The sequence below is a fragment of the Eleginops maclovinus genome, chromosome 11 (genome assembly GCF_036324505.1).
Source record: "Eleginops maclovinus isolate JMC-PN-2008 ecotype Puerto Natales chromosome 11, JC_Emac_rtc_rv5, whole genome shotgun sequence".
Lineage (NCBI taxonomy): Eukaryota > Metazoa > Chordata > Actinopteri > Perciformes > Eleginopidae > Eleginops > Eleginops maclovinus.
Window position 1 is genome coordinate 19219610 of NC_086359.1, and position 18126 is coordinate 19237735.

At 38.8% G+C, this 18126-nt stretch overlaps 3 protein-coding genes across 6 annotated transcripts in view; 1 reads left to right on the forward strand and 2 right to left on the reverse strand.

The window, feature by feature from the left end:
• Positions 1-291: 291 nt before the first annotated feature.
• On the reverse strand, positions 292-9110 carry stip1 (stress-induced phosphoprotein 1). The gene is made up of 14 exons (XM_063895876.1): positions 8961-9110; positions 5709-5918; positions 5469-5610; positions 5019-5160; positions 4506-4671; positions 4276-4402; positions 3898-4000; positions 3269-3389; positions 3030-3126; positions 2183-2307; positions 2055-2091; positions 1859-1962; positions 1356-1531; positions 292-1272 (listed from the first exon to the last, which is right to left on the reverse strand). The coding sequence occupies exons 1-14, from the start codon at positions 8967-8969 to the stop codon at positions 1200-1202; spliced, it is 1632 nt and encodes a 543-aa protein (XP_063751946.1). The 5' UTR covers positions 8970-9110; the 3' UTR covers positions 292-1199.
• LOC134872527 (spermatogenesis-associated protein 22) lies at positions 8269-15416 on the forward strand. 4 transcript variants are annotated; one of them, XM_063895879.1, is made up of 8 exons: positions 8269-8544; positions 11992-12085; positions 12828-12965; positions 13158-13347; positions 13617-13989; positions 14102-14225; positions 14313-14410; positions 15003-15416. In XM_063895879.1, exons 2-8 carry the CDS (start codon positions 12019-12021, stop codon positions 15192-15194), a joined length of 1182 nt encoding a protein of 393 aa, XP_063751949.1. In that variant the 5' UTR covers positions 8269-8544; positions 11992-12018; the 3' UTR covers positions 15195-15416. The 4 variants fall into 4 exon arrangements, with proteins under 4 accessions (XP_063751949.1, XP_063751948.1, XP_063751947.1 ...); XM_063895878.1 differs by lacking the exon at positions 8269-8544 and adding an exon at positions 11032-11888; XM_063895877.1 differs by lacking the exon at positions 8269-8544 and adding an exon at positions 11539-11567.
• A 75-nt stretch (positions 15417-15491) lies between these two features.
• The window catches only part of LOC134871716 (LHFPL tetraspan subfamily member 7 protein), a 104466-nt gene continuing 101831 nt past the window's right edge, over positions 15492-18126 (reverse strand). Inside the window, exon 4 of the mRNA XM_063894545.1 lies at positions 15492-17653. Coding sequence (XP_063750615.1) covers positions 17427-17653 — 227 coding nt within the window. The 3' untranslated portion in view covers positions 15492-17426. The remainder of the gene's footprint in view (positions 17654-18126) is intronic.

Sequence of the window (18126 nt, forward strand, 5' to 3'; positions counted from 1 at the left end):
CCAGTGTGTAATTTGAAGCGTCAAACAATAATGATGTATAACAAAGTGAGATAATTGGGACCCCGGTTACACAACCAATAGCTGATAGTTTGCAGATGTAAATCCACCATTTGAGACCAGTCAAAAGCATCTACCACATGAATTAAACGTATTTCCTACTGCCTGCGCTAAAGTTAATCATGATCAGCAAATCAAAACACTGCAAGGACTGCTGTGCTAGGTCAACACATCACAATCTCTCTAACAGGGTTTTTCCAAAGTACTCTTGCAGAAAGCAACTGGCACAAAAACTTTGCCTCCAACATTTTAATTTGTGACTAACAGTATAATAGTACAAAACAATAACATGGCTGCCTTTATTCCTGTATCAACCTTGTTAATAATCAATCTTAAATCACTCATCAAGTTCCCTACTCTTAATAGAATCATGTAATGCACTTCCACTCCCAGTTACCAAGATCCATCCTCGAGCTACCAAAATGAAGGAAATGCTCCACACATTTCTGATATTAGCTGTGCACACATTATACATTCAACCAAAGTCCGCAAGGCTGAAAAACTAACCTGAAATATGTCAGATAAGTATAAAAATAATACCATACATGTGAGTGGCCAATAGATTTAGCTCTGTGCCGGCTGTGGGAGAAATCCAGGAAGGAGGTGAGCAAACCTGACAGCTCAGCTTTAAAGCACCATGTTTAGTCAAACTTAAAGAAACAAAGTAGCTAACAATGACTTTTGTTGACAACTTCAATTTGTAATCTTCATGATTGTTTATTTTTAATTAAGTTTTGTTTTAACTGTTTATTCCCTTAAACCCTGAATCATTAGTAATATAATATAGCAATATCTGCTTTTAGGGAGGATTTCCCATTTAACATGGCGTCTGCTGCTGCTGTAAATTGTGCCATTTTTTTTAAAGATGTAATGGAGCATCTGTACACATGAATCCAGATTTTTTTTCAGATAGTGTTTCCTGGAGCCCAGTTGAGTTTTCCAGTTGACACACAAGACGCTTTTTTTTAATACATTGAAAAAGTTGTGAAACTGATTTAAAAAAAAAAAGAAACCATACATACACAGTCTCAGGGAGACTTAGGACAATATAATGTTGAATTTGAAGGCAAGAAAGGAGGATGTAATATTCTGAATGTATTTGCACGTTGTTCCACTGTTGTCTTGGAGTCTCTTGGTTCTCGTCAACGAATGGCTATCAGTCCGACATCAATGAGTTTCTGAATCTTCTGAGCAATCACTGGATTCTTTAAGTGGCTGAGGAACGAGAGAGGAAGAAAAACATTAACTTATCTGCACTGAGAAACAGAAAGCGATACAAAAGAAGTTGCTAGACTTACTCGCTAAGCGCCTGAGGGTCCTTCTGCATTTGCTCAAGGATCATGCGCATGGCGGGGTCACTCATAATCTGCTGCACCTCGGGGTCAGACATGGCCCTTTTCTTCACGTCCTCGGGACTGTCGTTCCTTACAGACGACTGATTGATCATACAGCGCTGTATTCCCTCTGTGGCCTCCTGAATGTGGAGTAATGGAAGAAAAACAATTGATCATTAGCAAGCAGTCGTAAAGTAGTTTTATAGATTTAGGTATTCAGCATTTGCTCAGATTTGATTTGGTTGTTCCCCTAATCAATGCCTACAGATAACAATTAATTACTATGTTACCGCTTTTGAGAAAGAATATTGATTCCATTATAAATGAGCAAGTGCAATTAAGTCACACCTGAAAATTGAATAGACCCATCATTGGAATTGCAAACAAGGCTAGCTCTACTGGAATATGTATAATCACCTCAATATTTATTATTTTCCCAGGATTTGAGCAAGTAACCTGTGAAATACCTTTGAAGTAGGTTCAAGCTCCAGTGCTTTCTGGTAGACATCCATAGCTTTAGTAAAGTCTTTCATGGCCTCCAAGGCAGCACCTTTACGCGTGTATCCTTTGACTGTGGAAAGATGTATTTGAATTAGGTGCAAAAAGGAATTAATATAAAATGTGACAAATACAAGTATGTAAAATGTGAAGTTTTCTACTTACTGAAACTAGGCTCAAGTCTGATGCACTCTTCACAGTCCTGACAAACATAAAGATTATCATAAGGTCATTTCTTTGCTACTGGCGCTTTTAACCGACTTAAGAAGTAGTGTGGTGAGGATATGGTCTACCTTCAGGGCAAGTTGAAACTCCAACAGCTTTGTGTAGCAGGCAGCTCTGTTACTGAACAGTTTGGCATCCTTGGGGTTTCTCCTGATGGCCTCTGAGTAATGTTTCATGGCTAAGGGGTAGTCTCCTGTGGAAAGGAAAGTAGGAGTTCACCTTTAAACAAGTTCTTGAAGGTCCCTTATTTTGCAAAATGCACTTTTTGATGTCTTTTATACATAAATGTGTCCCGGTGTGTAAGGAGACTCACAAAGTATCAGAAAATACAACCATCTCTCTGTTCCTCCTTACCCACATCTCTAAAAACGGGGGTACAAACAAGCTGATCCAGATTTGCTGCTGATATGACATCATAACTGAAATGTGGGCTGGCTTTACATTGAACTCTCTGTCTTTGTGTATTCAGCGGGATGTCTGCAGGAGGGACTTGGAGTTGTTTTATATATAATACATATAATGTCTCTGTTCTAGTGGTAAACACTGAGAAGTGTTTCAGAAGCAATGCTTGATGTGGTTTGGAACATAATATGGGGTTTAATCACGACAGCATTTAGCTGAGTATCTCCTTTAGAAACTTCTCTCTTCAGACAGAGAGCTGCATGATACTGCAAAGGGGCGTGGCCAGCTTCAGCTCAGCTCAAATATAAAGCTACAGTCACAGATTCAGCACTTCAGGAACAGGGCTGAAATAGAGGGGGATGAGGCATGCTACAATGACTGATCTGTTTTGTATTTGGAGCACAACACTTCAGACATGTTTTGTATAGATATTGCCCTACAATATATTGTTCAAATATAGCATAATAGCAGACCTTTAAAAGAAGAATTAAAGGATTATCCTGTTACACATACCTTTTTGGAATGACTCATTGCCCTTGTTCTTCGCTTCCAGGGCTAAATTGGGGTCGATGTAGGCTACTTTTGCCTGCTCCTTTAATATCTTCTCGGCCTGCGGATCCAATCACAATATCAAGGTATAAGTCAAATGCCCAGTTATGTTTTTTTCCATCAGCTTGAAACTAAAATAATACTGTCCAATGCTGTGAGTGACAATAACGGTTCTTTCAGTTGGAAATCAGCTTTCACTGCACCTGTTGGCACTTCTTCAAGACGTCCGGAGTACGATGCTCTGTCAAACTCTTGTTGAAATACTGAACTGCTTCTTTGTATTGTTCCTGCTTGAAGTACGAGTTTCCAATCCTAGCCAAGGCCCTATACAAAGAGAAGGACGAGACGGAACAAGATAAACATGTTATTACATCAGAGCTGGAGTGCTTGCTTTCTTAATCAAAGAATCAAAAACAACCACCCAAAGTTAGGGAGCTTTTCATTCAAGTAGAGGACAGTTCAGAAATAATCATTCGTATGAAACAAAAAAAATAGAACAACCGTCCTACATCCACCTTTGTGCTTGTGACCAAAAATATTACGTTAAGTAGAAAGATTATTTGTGTCCTAATTAAACATCACTATGTCTTCTTTGGCAAGTCTGGAATAATAGAGGAACACTGACACCTCATGGTTCTTATACAACTCTTTTTTTGGGGGGCAAATGCCATCCAAATCCCAACCAGAACAGCACATTTATAAATTAATAAAGACCTTTTTTCCATACAAAATACAGGTCCTGCCCTCTCTGTTATGAGCCAGTGTGTGGCCACATTCACTCAAGTAAAGACATAAAAGAGAAAAGAACAAAAATACTTTTTACAGAACTCACTTTGCAATTTGTCTGTAGTCTTCCCGGTTCTCTCTGCCAACATCGATGGCCTTCTCACACAGCTCTCGGCACTTCTCAAAATCTCCCTTCTCAAAGTAAACAGCTGAAGGGACAACGAAACAGAGTACACATTTAAACGTGGTTGAAATTAAAAAGGTCATAGTAATCATGGCAGTTCCTACATTTTGGTTGAACTGAGATCAACTATTAGCAAGTTTAATGGGTCAATATATCAAGAACCAATAGTAAAGTGTGATTGGAACGGAGATTGAATACATTTTCAAATTTTATATCCAATGAATTCTGAATAGTCTGTTTCTGCACTTTATGGGTTAGTGAGCTCAAGTGTGAGGCCATCTTAAGTGTGCGAATAATTACCTCCTTGATTAGATATATACGTCATGTTGGTGGGGTCATGTTTCACTGCTTCTTCGTAATGTTTCAGCGCAGCTTCAAAGTCCTTATTCTTATATGCAGTATTACCAAGTTCCTTCTCCTTCAAGGCCTGTTATAAAAAGGAAATTAGAGATTTTTTTTAAAAAAAGAGATAAAAGGCTTGAAACTCATTAAATGTGAAACACATAATGAATCGGTTCATCACATTTTACCTTTCTCTTGTTTTCAGGAAGGTCTTCCTCTCTGGGAGGAGGGGGCTGAGCCTCTTTGGGTTTAGGGGGAGGAGGGGGAGTGGTCTCCTCTTCTTCATCCATCTCAGAGAGGTTCAGTCCCAGCAGCACAGACAGAGTGGTCATCACTCGGGGATCCTGCAGCTTCCTGCAAAACGGTCCACAGTATTCAGGGCTACCGCACGTTTTATTAAAATGTAACTTCAGTTTCTGATTTATTAAGATTTCATTAAAAAGGCTCCTCGAGTATAATGCTTGCGAAGGATTTTTGAGCTTCAACATAGAAGACGATCTTCCGCAAAATCAAAAAAATAAATGGAAATGACAGTGGGCTTACAACTACTAAGTAACATGGTACTGCTTTATCAGACTGTTTGTGCAAGTCTACCTGAAGTAAGTATCTTCTTGTTTATCTGTACTGCCTCAACATATCATTTGTCTGTCATTTATCAAAGAAAGTTTTTTAAAGTGAGACATTTCTGAAAATACACATACGTGCCAAGCTCTGATGGTTTGCTCCTGAGCTGCTCCAGCAGTTCTCTGTAGCTGGGGTCTGACAGAAGCTCACGGGTCCTTGAATCAGTCTCCAGCTTCTGATACAAGTTGGGCATGGCGAAGGGGTTCATCATTGATTTCTCTGGTAGAGCAAAAATGGATAAGTGTAATTGATATGAAAATATGATGCTAACATATTTTGCACGGAGCCAGGATTAAATACACCATAGCTTCCTCTGTAACCCCTACTACTTGTCCATTGTCTGAACGAATCACATTGCTCGAAACACAAGTGGACTGCCAACTCTGCTTTGGAGCGCTGACTATGCTATTAAAGCAGCCATCTTTATATCGACCCACGCACAAGGTAAAAATGACTCGCAGAAATCTCACATCATAGTACCATTTTTTCTGTAGAATAAAAATCATCAGAAATACGACAGTTTGTACCTGCAAGCCGGGCCTCAATGTTCTGTAAACCCTCCTTTAGCTGCTGGTTAGTTGGCTCTTGCCGGAGTCCCTCCTGGTAAGTTGCTTTGGCATCATCCAATCGGCCAAGAAATTCCAATGCTGCAGCTTTGCGGGAGTAGCCCTGGATGATTCGAAATGAAAAGAATATAGATTGCCTTCACAATTTTATTTGTTACTTATTTGGTTAACAGAATAATAGCAAAACAATTGACATCTCACCTTGCCCCAGTCAGACTTGATCTTGATGGTCTGACAGGCGTCCTGAAGAGCGTTCTCGTAGTTGCCTTTCTTGGCGTAGGCAGCGGAGCGGTTACTGAACAGGACATGGTTTGAAGGGTCAAGAGCCAAGGCCTCGGTGTAGCAGCGTACAGCCTCATCAATATTCCCAGCACTTAGCGCCTTGTTGCCCTGCTCTTTCAATGCTGAAACCTTAGAGCCAGGAAGAAAAAAAATCAAAGTAAGCAATGAGATAATTCACAAATCACCAGGAAGCTCTCCTGCTTTAACTTCTCCATCACGGTTACAAAAAGAAGTAGTAGGGAAGGCCTCTACAAAACTGAGGGGGGGTTAGTGTAATAAAGATCGGTAAATGAAATCCAACATTTAGAGAGCATTTTCGACTTCTGATCACTTTGCTGGCAAAAATCTTTCAAAACTTTGTCTGAAGTGGCCCTGCTGGCAGCGGAGCGCTGCAGTCTCTGCAACCAGAGAAAAATGAACACGGCACGGAGAAGTGTTCTGTCCGAGGCCAACACACAAACACCAACCTTTTAAATTGCGTTGTTCATATTTGACTGTTCAGGCCCAATCGTAGCAGTGTTATATGTTTTCCTCCGCTGTCACTGCAGCGGGAAAATAAACTGTAGCTATATACATGTTTTCATGTTGACAGGAGAAATGAGCATGCAGTCTCTGTTCATTTTTCCTGAGCATGTGTTTATAAATTCATAAACCAAACAATGGAAATGCAATGCTATTTATTATCATCAATGACAGGTAATAATGAATTATCACGGACAACAAGAACCAAAAGGCAACCACTGTCTGATGGAAATTTAAAATCTCCTTAATACGTAGCTGATAGTACAGCAGAGGAAAGAGATTTTGTAAAAATGATCTCTTAATATCAGCATTGACCATTACAAATCATATAGATGGAATGCCTAAACAAAAGCACTTCCACACATTCCCCCTAAAGATCGGATTACAGAGAAGACACTTTTGCGCAGCTGCCATGGCAGAACTGAAACAAGTAATGACAAACACTCAGCTATTAATTTCAGACAGGTGCAGCAAAGAGAGGGTCTGTTTATCTTCTTTATGTAGATTACAGCACTCCAGGAGCAGCGTACTCTTTCAGCCGTAACATAAGATGACTTGGTGGTTAGCTTATAGCCTCACAGCAAGATGGCTTCAATTGCTTAAGATGACCACGCATTTTTTAAAATGTACATCCCAGAAAAATAAAACAGATTTTTGTTCACATCTAAACCCAGTTAGGATACAGGTCTGAAAAGCATACTGATGATGCTCTAGAGAGCGGGAGATATTGAATATGTCAGCAAGATTGTCTTCCAACAACTTGTCACTAATACTACTTATCACACTGCATCTCCACAGCAGGTGACAGAATAAATTACACGCTAGCAGGAAAAACAAGCACTCGGATCCAAACAGAGGCTCTTGATGTTCAAACAATAAATGTGCATTATCATCATTTATTTAATTGAACCATTTCAATCCAAACCCTGCCGAAGAATGTGTAGTGTCGAATGGACAGCCTCACACTTCAAAAACCAGGTTCTGTATTATAAATGTTACGGGGAAAAACAATAAATAATTGTTCTCAGAATAGGTCATGCAAGGAAGGTACAAAAATATGCATTTTAATGAGGTCTGGTTATTCATGGTGATGCTTTCTTTTGGATTGTGCCATATGTGCATAAGAAATACCCAGCTTAGTCAATTTAGCCATAAGATCCATACATTAAAATGAGTCTGGAAGGATATTATAGTATAGTGGGGTTTTTTTTACCTATAAAAGGGTGATGCATATTAGTTCCTGTAATCTTAAGTAGCATCTACAGATAAGTTATGATGACTTGCCAGCAAAGGCATTAAAATATAACAGTGGTAGAAAGTAAGTTAGTCCATTTACTCAAAAACTGTACTTAGTATAATTGTGTGGCCCTTGTACTTTTCTTGAACATTTTCGGCTCATTTAAACTTCTATTCTACGAATAGATTCTAATTTTGAGATTCAGACTCAAAAATATATAAATTAACTAATAAATCATAATAGTATATTATTTTAAGTTTAGCAACCCAATAGTAAAGTTGTTCAAATTAGCTCAAGCTTTACCAGTTGCAGAATGAAGATGACAACAAAAAAAGCTAACTAGTCACTCATTATGTTCCAATGATAAAATACTGTGTGGCTATAAAATGGGTAATTCTGTAAAATTATAGCTTTCTTTACTTTACTTGCTCAAGTACGTTTTAATTCTAATATTTTTACTTTTACTTGATGCAATGAATCATAGTAATTTTACCTGTGATGTGACTCATTTTAAGTAAAATATATTGACTTCTTCCACCGCAGTATATTTATTTGATCGATGATATAGTTGAACAGAACAGGGACGGACGCGGCAGTTGACGACAAACTGCGGCTGTAGCCATGACAGCGGCGCCGTGTGCATCTAGAATGATCCCTGGTCTGAGTGCAGGCTGCTGAGGAGCCGATCCAAAAATACTCTGCAGCATGTGCTACTGACGGACCGACGCAGTTTAGCTGTCGGTATCCTGACACATCTCTTTAAACGGATATAACACTACTGGCTCCATGATTTGTATTTGTCCATTTGTCACCTTATCAATGATAGAGTTCACATGTGAGCTAATATGAGCTATGACACAATGATTACTAACTCGGGAGTTATTCAAAGCCATTATGCCGGTGATTCGTACGAGTTAGCAAGGCAGAGACAATGGCTACAGTGGCTGGCAAAAACCTCAGTGTGATATTTTCAACGATAGAGCACCCGTAAGAAGGGTAAGTCATATGCGCTAGCTTAACGTTAGCTAACCTTACAGCGTGCAATTACAAATGAGCGAGAACCTCACGCGGATGAACGATCAGTTAATCTAGTGGAATTGGAACGCTTTGAATTCCAGTCTAGTAACACTGCAGACTAGCATTGTCACAATATGGTGTGTTGGTTTGGTTAAAACCTTAATCAACTAACATCAGCCAAACAGCTACATCACATTACTACCGGATTGACGCTAAGCTAACGAGCTAACTAGCCGACTGATAAAGGCAAACAGTGTCCAGTTGTAGAAAGGTGTGTACATTACACTACTTAAGTATTTAACTTCATTAACCTCTACTCTACTCTAAATAGTATTGTAAAGATAGGGGAAATGTAAGGAAATAAAAAAATATGAAGATAGTTCTATGCCACTCACTTTCTCCATGGTGCAAGCATGAGGTTCCTTCCAGAAACGACTGCGTACAAGCACCTCCCCCGGAACAACACGGAGGTTGCCAGTTTGTGATGTAGGAAATACGCGATCAACGCTCAGATTTATGTCTCACCAGGAAAATTTCAGAAATTTCTGGAAGATCATGGAACAAAACAACAATCTGTTACACAACATGTGTTTCATGGTATAATTCTAAGAAGTACAGAGCTGGGGAATTGGCTGATAATAGTTATCGGTTAGTTGATCATCATGGCAAGACATTGGAGGGCAAACCTCACACATAATAACATAAAGGTCAATCATTAGGTCTTTCATGCCAGGTGGAAGAACCATTAATATTTTAATACTGTCATGAATGAAATATAAAGATGGTACAGTGTGGGGATTTATGGGAATGTATAAGCTTCAAAAATAACATAAAATGTTATAGTCATTAATCGATACTCATTATTTATAGGAGTTTATTTTACTTTTTCATTATATATGATGTACAGTACAGAAGGCCACCTTTAAACAGAAGGTGCTATGGCCATTGAAGACTACTTATAGGTTTTCCAATTGTATTCTTGTAATACAAGAAGTGTAAAGTGTTAAAAATTCATTAAAAGAATCTGAAAATCTAAACCCAAAGTAAACAATGCCTGTAGTCAAAATTACGACCACACATCCAAAATATATTAAAGAAATAATACCTGGGTTTTACCCCACCACAATTTTGGGGGATCTAGTACCCCCCTATATTACTTTCATTATGACTAAACGATGGAGTATTTCAGATACGTTTTTTGGTCAAAGCATAGTTTTCTTCTGGAACAAACTGCATAAACCATCTCCATAAAGACATCCTATTTTGTACCTTTTAAAAAAAACTTAAATTGATATACTCAGCTTCACACCTTGTTTGCTGATCCATAGTTTCTCAGAGGCAAATGATGTAATGGAGTCCAACCTGAATAGAACATTCATGCATCTGTTGCCATGGATTCATCGACCGACGAAACACAAGACAGAGAAGCCATATGTGACAAGTTCAGAGAGTGGCCTTTGGGCTCTCAGCAAGGATGCTATACAGACACACAGCTGAGGTTAGCCTCAGGCTCTGTGTGCAATGAAAGGCAGAAGTGAGTAGCCTTTGCTCTTGTCTTTACCCTATAGACCTTCTAGTGAGTTGTCCACAGCTGATGCAAATATGTTCAAACTGTTCTCAAGGCCTGGCTAAGTCAATGTCATCTGGTTCAGTGGAGTATGAAGGCTTGAAATACAGGATGACAAATTTAAACTACAGTACGTCAAAGTACAGCAGACTTTGCGTAGACTAATTTACCATTTGCATGAGGAATCAGGGTGATTTGATTACCTCTTTAATACATATTCCTCTAGAGATGATTAATCATAATATGCAGTCAGCAAAGAGGTGAGCCTGTAGTTTAGATGCTCTTTAAGAAAGTGAATTGGTCTGCTATATGTTATTGTTAAGCCAATAATCAGTGGATTAAAATGTTTCAACTGATTTATTTTTAAATTAGAGAATAACGCTTTTCTGTTTCTGAAGGTTTGTGTGCAGTGAATGTTTTTGTTAAAGACTCAAGGTTTTGTGCATCCTGTGAATTCTGACAAGAAAATCGAAAGGATGCTGACTATAAACATAACAATTTGACATAAAGATTTTTAAAAAATACTTATAAGGAATAAATATTGAATTCATATGCAGCCGCGGAACATATTAAGAGACCACTTTAGCCTTATCATTTTCTCTCGTTTTATTATTATATTATTTTGAGTTAAAGGTTTTTATTGTTTTTTGTTATTGTAATTCTCTAAAGTAGTGACCATTTTTCTCTGTGTTTGAATTCAACAAACACTGTACTGGCTGCCATACATGTAGAGATAAAGATTTAAGAAAAATTTGGAGTGGTCACTTCATTTTTTCCGGAGCTGTATTTATTTTAGTTCATTCAGACAGACTAGGTAAAACAACCAGCTGGCTGTGTGTTGTGTATATACTGTTTTGCCTCTTGCAAACAAAAGAAAGAGATTACAGATTATACATGCCAGTCTATAGAGAGACTAATACAATGAAATGTATAGTACAAAAAAACAGTATCCAGGTTCCATGCGCATAAAATATCCATATTTAATGAACGTAATATCTATTTCTGCTTATTGGCTAGATACCACCTACTCTTTGTTCATTCAAAAACTCTCAAGATGTTTTTGGTTCATTTTCAATTGTCTCAAAGAAATGAATAAACGTGATGGGAGGGTGTAAATTGTAAACGAACTTTGAAAATATGTCAACAAATAATGGGGACGATAGAAGCATACACTGTGAAGAGTACAATACAATTAGTGACGTGCCTGGAAGGTGGTGTGTTTATGCATTCTAAAAATGCACCAAATATTGGTGTTATACGTTACATAAACTAATGGTGTTAATATTTTCAACCAAAATTCATGGACTATTAAATCCTCTCTGATTAATATGGAGGAGCTCCGACTTTGCTTGAGGAACCTGAAGGCAACACCTATTTTGGCGCGTGTCGCTTTCCAGGGTGCTGAACGACATCTTACGGGAACTTTCTCAATTAGGTAGCAACTTTTCTTATTTTTGCCGATAGATATTTAGTAATAGATTTATTTACAATTTTCCTGGAAAATAATGTGGGCATGTAAGAGCAAAAGACAGTTAAAAACTTAGTTGTACGCTAGGTTACTTTACAGCTGTAACAGGAAGCTAGACGAGTTGTATAGAAAACAAGCTAACATTAGCTAACTATCATAAAGCTAAGCTAGCCAAAAAGCTGTGTACAGTTATTGCTAAACTGACCAAGCAATAGAACATAAACTGGCTTGACTCTTCAAGTCTATCCAACAGAATTAACCCAGCACCTGTTGACTTTCGAGAACAAAGTGAGTGACCAACATAAACCAGGACAGTTTTAGTGTATTATACTTCATACAGTCTATGGTATTGTGCAGTAAAAACGACTTGCATCTCTTCGTGTACCTTCAGGTAATACCCCCCTCTGAGGTTAGCTGGATGAGCTATTTTTCTCAAGCCACCACAATGAGGAGACAGGAAAACCAGCCACCCAGGCAAACAGCAGGTTTGTAAAATAGATACTTTACAACCTCTCACTGTTCAGCTCCATATAATAATGTCCTGTTGCATTACGTTAAATACGAACAGTATAGGAAAGTAACTAAGTCCATTTACGGAAATATTAACGTAAGTACTTGTTTGACAACATTTGTACTTTGGTGTTTCCATTTCAAGCTACTTTCTACTTCTACTACAGAACATTCCAGGGGCCAATGTTGTACTTTTACTCCACTATACATAAATCACATGATATGCTGATATAGTATACACAGTATTTCATGTATATACATCTGGTAAACATTGACAAACAAAAATACTAAAATGCTCTTACATGTATAAAAACAGGATAATATAATAACAAATAATAATATCATGCTGTGAAAATATCAATAGTGCGACAAATACTTTACTTAAAGTACACTTAACTGATACTACTTCTGTAGTTCATTTAATTCTGAAATGGGTGGCTGTGCAGAATAAGTACTTTGACTTTTTGCACTTTGAGTATATTTTGATGCTCATACTTTTGTACTTTTACTTATGTAACATTTTGAAATCAGGACTTTGACTTCTAATGGAGTACTTTAAAACCATATTATTTGTACTTTTACTAAAGATCTGAGTACTTCTTCTAACACTGAATACAAATAACTCAATACAAAATATTGTAACCCTAAAATTATAAATATTAACATTGCATGAGCAATCTGATATGTTGAGATGTGTCCCTCTGCTGTGTTCATCAGTCTGCCTGTCTGTGCCGCTGTTCAACCAAAAGAAAAGAAACAGGGTTCCTCTGACTTCTGCTCCCTCTGAGAACGAATTCTTCTCCCACAGTGAATACAATGCAAGCACCAGCTCAGCTGCACCTCACAGCACTTCAGGTGAAGCATTCAGACAGGCACTTTAATCTTACACTGTATTTCAGTCACTAGGTGGCAGTATACCCAAAGAAACATATATTTTAAAAAGCAATTGTTGCCTTTGTTGTTTAAAGCCTGACTGCTCAAAATCACAAGCTTGCTTTAACAAGGCTGCTATAAGATTTCCCACTGAGAATGTATTTTTTCCCTCAGGTACATTTGGATGTTACCAGGCCTCAGGTACGGCCTCTAGTGCTGCACAAAGCCACCAGTGGAAAAGGCAGGACATCCCACAATCTGCTCCACCCCAGCAGTATGTCAGCAACAGACCTGCTCCAGGCCCGGCACCTGCAATAAGAACATTTAAACCCATACCACATCCATACAAAGTTGGAGGCACAAGGTATCTTTTTATTTTTATTTGGTGACCGTTAGTGTAGGCAGGTAACCATAAATATGGGGACCACCACTGCTGACACAAACAAGCTGTCAATACGAGCCATAATTTCACTATAAATTGATTTGCTCATGACCAAAAATAATGTACCTGGCTAGCATGGAATATGTTTAAAAACACAGATCAAATAAACTAAAATGTTGTCATTTCAAACGTTGAATGTGACTGGTGTTTGGTGTGTGCTTGTTTTTTGATTTATATATTTACATTTTCAGCTCTCAGATGGGACAGCCCAGCAACTCAGGGAGAGCGAGGGAGTTCAGCCCGAGTGTAAACTCCACACAGAGCAAATTTAAAGATCACCACATCAGTGCGAGTGCACCAATGAAGCCAACGCCCCATACTGGGTTCTCTCCAATGGCTCAGCAGTCATCCTACAGACAGCCCTCTCCCACAAATCAGTATACCAAACAGCCGAGACCTCTGCCTGCTCCTGTCCCCCCACCCAGCAGGCCCTCTGCTCCACATGCAGCGCAGCCACAAAAAAACTCCTGGAACTTTACCAACAGCTTTGGCCCGCAGAGACTGCTCTTTGAGGAAAACAGCAGCACAATTAAATCTCAGGCTGCAAAACAATCTCACAACCAGGTAGAAACAATATCTGCAAAGTGTATAACTGATCATTTACATTTTTTAAAAATGTGCCAGTGATGTGTTATAGTATTGTCCTGATCACTGCAGCATTTGTATTTGTGCTCAGCAGGACAGATTTCCGACGAAGCCGGCCTTCGAGAACTCACTGAGGATCCTGACTTCAGTCATTAGTGGCATGAGACACTGGAGCCAGTTTAAAGACAAAGTCCCATACTTATTTGAGATATTTGGTCAGTTGAATCAGAATTGGCAGTTGATGCGACTATTAAGTATCTCTAAACACATTTCATCTGACAGGCTGTGCTCTCTTCCCTCAGCTACTCTAGACTCTGCGGTCACACTGGGTCGCCACGGAGCCAAGAACTTCCTCATGAGAGACGGGAAGGCGGTAGTGCAGTGTTTCTTCTATGAAACTGTGAGTTTCCCTTAAGCAGGGAATTATAATTTGTCTTGAGGTTTTTTCAGAAGACAATGTCCCGTTGTGCTGAGTCTACTCAGCATTCCACACTATAGTATCACTTTTTTCAAAAAAATGACTTGGTGTTATCCACGTTATAATGATGATTATGCTGAATTTTGTTATTCTAATTATATACTCAACAAGTTGCCCTATTAGTATGTATGAATACTATCATCATTATCCTTGGTTTGATTTAGAGGCTTTCACATCTATTCATATAGAGAAATCTGGAGGAATTACTGAATTATTTTGGATTCTAATTCTGGAGCTATGTTTCTCTTCTTCCTTTTCTCTTGACATTGTTTCCCAATGGTCCAGTGTTACTGTTATTTTGATTAGATAAATCTTGCATCAATGTTTTGTTCATTTAGTTTGATTCGTAATGCTTGGTTGATTGTACCTGTGAAGTGAGGTGTCAGGTTTAGTTGGTTAGGCTTCCTCGGGTGAAACTTTCTCACCTTAAATGAATGTTTCGGTTAATTAATGGCCCTTTTTTTTTAAGCTGCTGGAATTTGACTTGACTTAATTTACGTTATTGTTCCAACAGGAACAGGAACTGCCCCGTCTGATCCGTGGTCAGGTGCATCGCTGTGTCGGAAACTATGACCGCAGCAGAGATGTCCTGATGTGTGTGTCCGTCCGACCCGGCCTGCCCTCAGAGCTCAGGAACGCTCAGGAGGCTGTGAAGGCCTGCGATGCAGAGATGAGAGTGCTGGTCAAATTACTCACTGAGGTCTAAACTAAATTACTGGAGTACAAGACCGATCAGGAGAAAGTAAACTAGTATTTGATGAGGTGCTATATAGTAATAGATAACGGTAGTTAAAGGTAGTCGTTTAAAAAGAATGTTTTATGTATTATTAAAGTTAGTTTTACCTGTAAAGAGTGCTGTTGTGCTGTTATACTGAACTTTAATAGTTGAATTCTTTTGCAAAGGCCTGGCATTGATGTTCTTGTAATTCTTAAGCCCAAAATGAAATAAAAGCTTCTTTTTTTGTAAGTTCTGAAATATTTTTTATTAAAAAGCAAAGTCACAGAACAGCAAACATCATTTGGAGGTTAATGCAGTTAAAGCAAACACGAAGAGGTAATATCTCAAAATATATCTTTGAAAAACGGGGCAGTTAGGAATAATGTGATATCAAGTACAGTTAGTTTATTTACAGTCAAACACCACAATGGAAAAAAACAATCATACTACTCTACCAAAACAGCTTCACCAGTGCTGAGACTTTACACACAATGGATCACCAGATATCAGTCCAATGCAGTCATTCCCGCAGTCAGCACAGTATGAGGTCCAGGACAATACCAACACTCTCCTGACCTTCTGGCAAACATGGCAACATAATCACAGTCGCTGTCTTCATGTCAGGACATCATGGGAACCCAAATCCGGGATATATTCAAATATCAACTAATTAGCATAATCCAACCCGTAACTCAACACTAATACACACATAAACACCATCTAGAAGAAGCAGTCTAGCTTGATGAACTTGGCAGTGAACAGGGAGAGTAAGTGGAGAAGAAGACATTTTGTCCTTGGAATATGACAGGAATGGTGCCAGCGCTTTAAAGGAGAGGTGGATTGACTAAAACAAAAAAAAACCTTAGCTTACTTGAGGAGCTAATTATTATAAGCCACGTTTTACACATGTGAATAATGTGTCAGCTCAGCACAGATAACCAAAAGTTCACATCGTACAGCGCCCCTCCTCTGCCACTCAATTATCAAATCATGTAAGACTAGGATGCCAGGAATTAGTCTGTTAGCTGTATGTCACAACCTTTATTATAGCAATTCAAGGGACTTTCCTCTTATAGATAATTGGGGAAAATGTCTCAAGGCAAAATTAAAGACACTGCTTTCCTTTTTTCTCTGCCGTTATTCCTCCAAGGACATCACCTTTTTTTTTTTATCCTCCAGAACATTTTCTCAAGTTAATGAGATCATACTGCATCAAGTACAGGAGAAACACTTAACCTCTGAGGGGAAACATATCATAGAAAGAAAACACGTCACACAACACGATCCAACAGTTTCAGCAGAAAAAGATGACAACCTGATAATTGTATTAAACATTTGTCTTGGTTATGTTAAAAGGCACAAGTTGGTCAGATCACATTTAAAATCTAGATCAATTGTTTTACCATTAACAAAGCCCATCTTATCATGCATTTATTTTGACAAAAATCCTACACCTCCCTGCCTTTTGCAATCATTTTTTTCCTGAATTAGAGAGTTTAGTATTGTGTGTTGTAGACAGACAAACAATTGTTTTTTTAGCAAGCGAGTTACACTACACAAAACATTTCTGAGGAAAACGGAAAAGAAAGCAGTATCCCAACATAACATTTCTACAGATTTCCATTCGTCCTCTCGGCAGTTCTGATGCTGTGTCCTTTTCCTGAAGACAAAATTCTGAATTTGTCTTCTTCAGTCCGGCTGGTTCACTCCCCGGTTTCGATAACAGGGAAGGCAGAAAAAGTCTGCAGTGCCAAGATCCCTCAAAGCGTCAGATTTCTTTTTTCTTATATCAGTTGTGTTAAATCCAGACCATATATACAGTCCAAACGCTTGAGCACAATACATCCTCACTGGATGCATCTTCATTAATATTCTCAAAGTCCAAAACACTGCCACAACATCTCATGCGTCCACTCTCTTTAAGCGGCCAGCCTCCAGTCTGTTTTGGAATGTTACACATGTTGATGTCACAAAGGTAACCAAGGGGGGGAACACAATTTAAGCAAGTCCTGTTAAGTTGGTAGTGTTTTTCGTAAATCCTGGGAGGTCTTGATGAACATGATAACCCACAGAGTAATATTGTAAAACATTCCATTTAATGTCACAGAGCAGATGCAGGAAGACAATGTTCGAACAGCATCGCTTCGGGACGCAGGTGTCTCCCCTTGACATCGAGCCCGGGTTAGAGAGAGCAGGAGGGAATTAAAACAAGACAATGCACTATAAAAGCGTGGGCAGCGGGGTGGGGGACAGGTGCTCCTTCGGTGCATATTTGGCGAAAAAGGGCAAGAAGACGGTGAGCATTACTCCCACGATAGCCAGCATGTAGCCCCAGCCGATCCCGCACTCGCCGGCATAGTAGATGTCGGAGTCCCCGCAGAAGGACCGCACCAGGGAGGAGTTCAGGCCGAACGGGTAGACCAGCAGTCCGGCCCCCATGATGAACACTGAGGAGAAGAAAGGCAGGGTTAGATGGAGAACAAAACTAAACTAAAACACTTTAGTTTTAGAACACAGCATAACACAAAACAAAATACTGCCATATAAAGGTCAGCTGGCACAGTATATCAAGCCTGTTGCAAAATAATCTGGGAATGTGTTTGGTAGTTATTTATACTTTGAGCAACATATCATAAAGCTTGTCCAACCACCTCAATAATAGTAATACTTTAAAAATGCAGAAACTGTTGCATGCTTTTATTTCCTACCACTTTGATTATTTCTTTTGATTATATTTGACTTGTATTGTTAGCCTTCATGTGGTTTATCATTCACATATTTTAAAACATTTTCTAATTGTGAAGCACCTTCTTTGTGTTCACAACTGCTCTATAATTATACAGTTGTTGTTTTTTTTTAAGTGTACTCTTTTTATATTCCTATATGCACTGGATAATTACTTTAACACAGAAACACAAAG

Bases quoted from the DNA above. Each gene is read 5' to 3' on its own strand.
- stip1 (XM_063895876.1), bottom strand. The intron at 4,001-4,275 runs GTAATTATTCGC...TTGTCCCTTCAG, and splicing joins GTATATATCTAATCAAGGAG to CTGTTTACTTTGAGAAGGGA. The intron at 1,532-1,858 runs GTATTTCACAGG...CTCCACATTCAG, and splicing joins AGCTTGAACCTACTTCAAAG to GAGGCCACAGAGGGAATACA.
- LOC134872527 (XM_063895879.1), top strand. From the start codon at position 12,019: ATGAGCTATTTTTCTCAAGCCACCACAATGAGGAGACAGGAAAACCAG. The intron at 12,086-12,827 runs GTTTGTAAAATA...TGTGTTCATCAG, and splicing joins GCCACCCAGGCAAACAGCAG to TCTGCCTGTCTGTGCCGCTG. The intron at 12,966-13,157 runs GTGAAGCATTCA...TTTTTCCCTCAG, and splicing joins TGCACCTCACAGCACTTCAG to GTACATTTGGATGTTACCAG.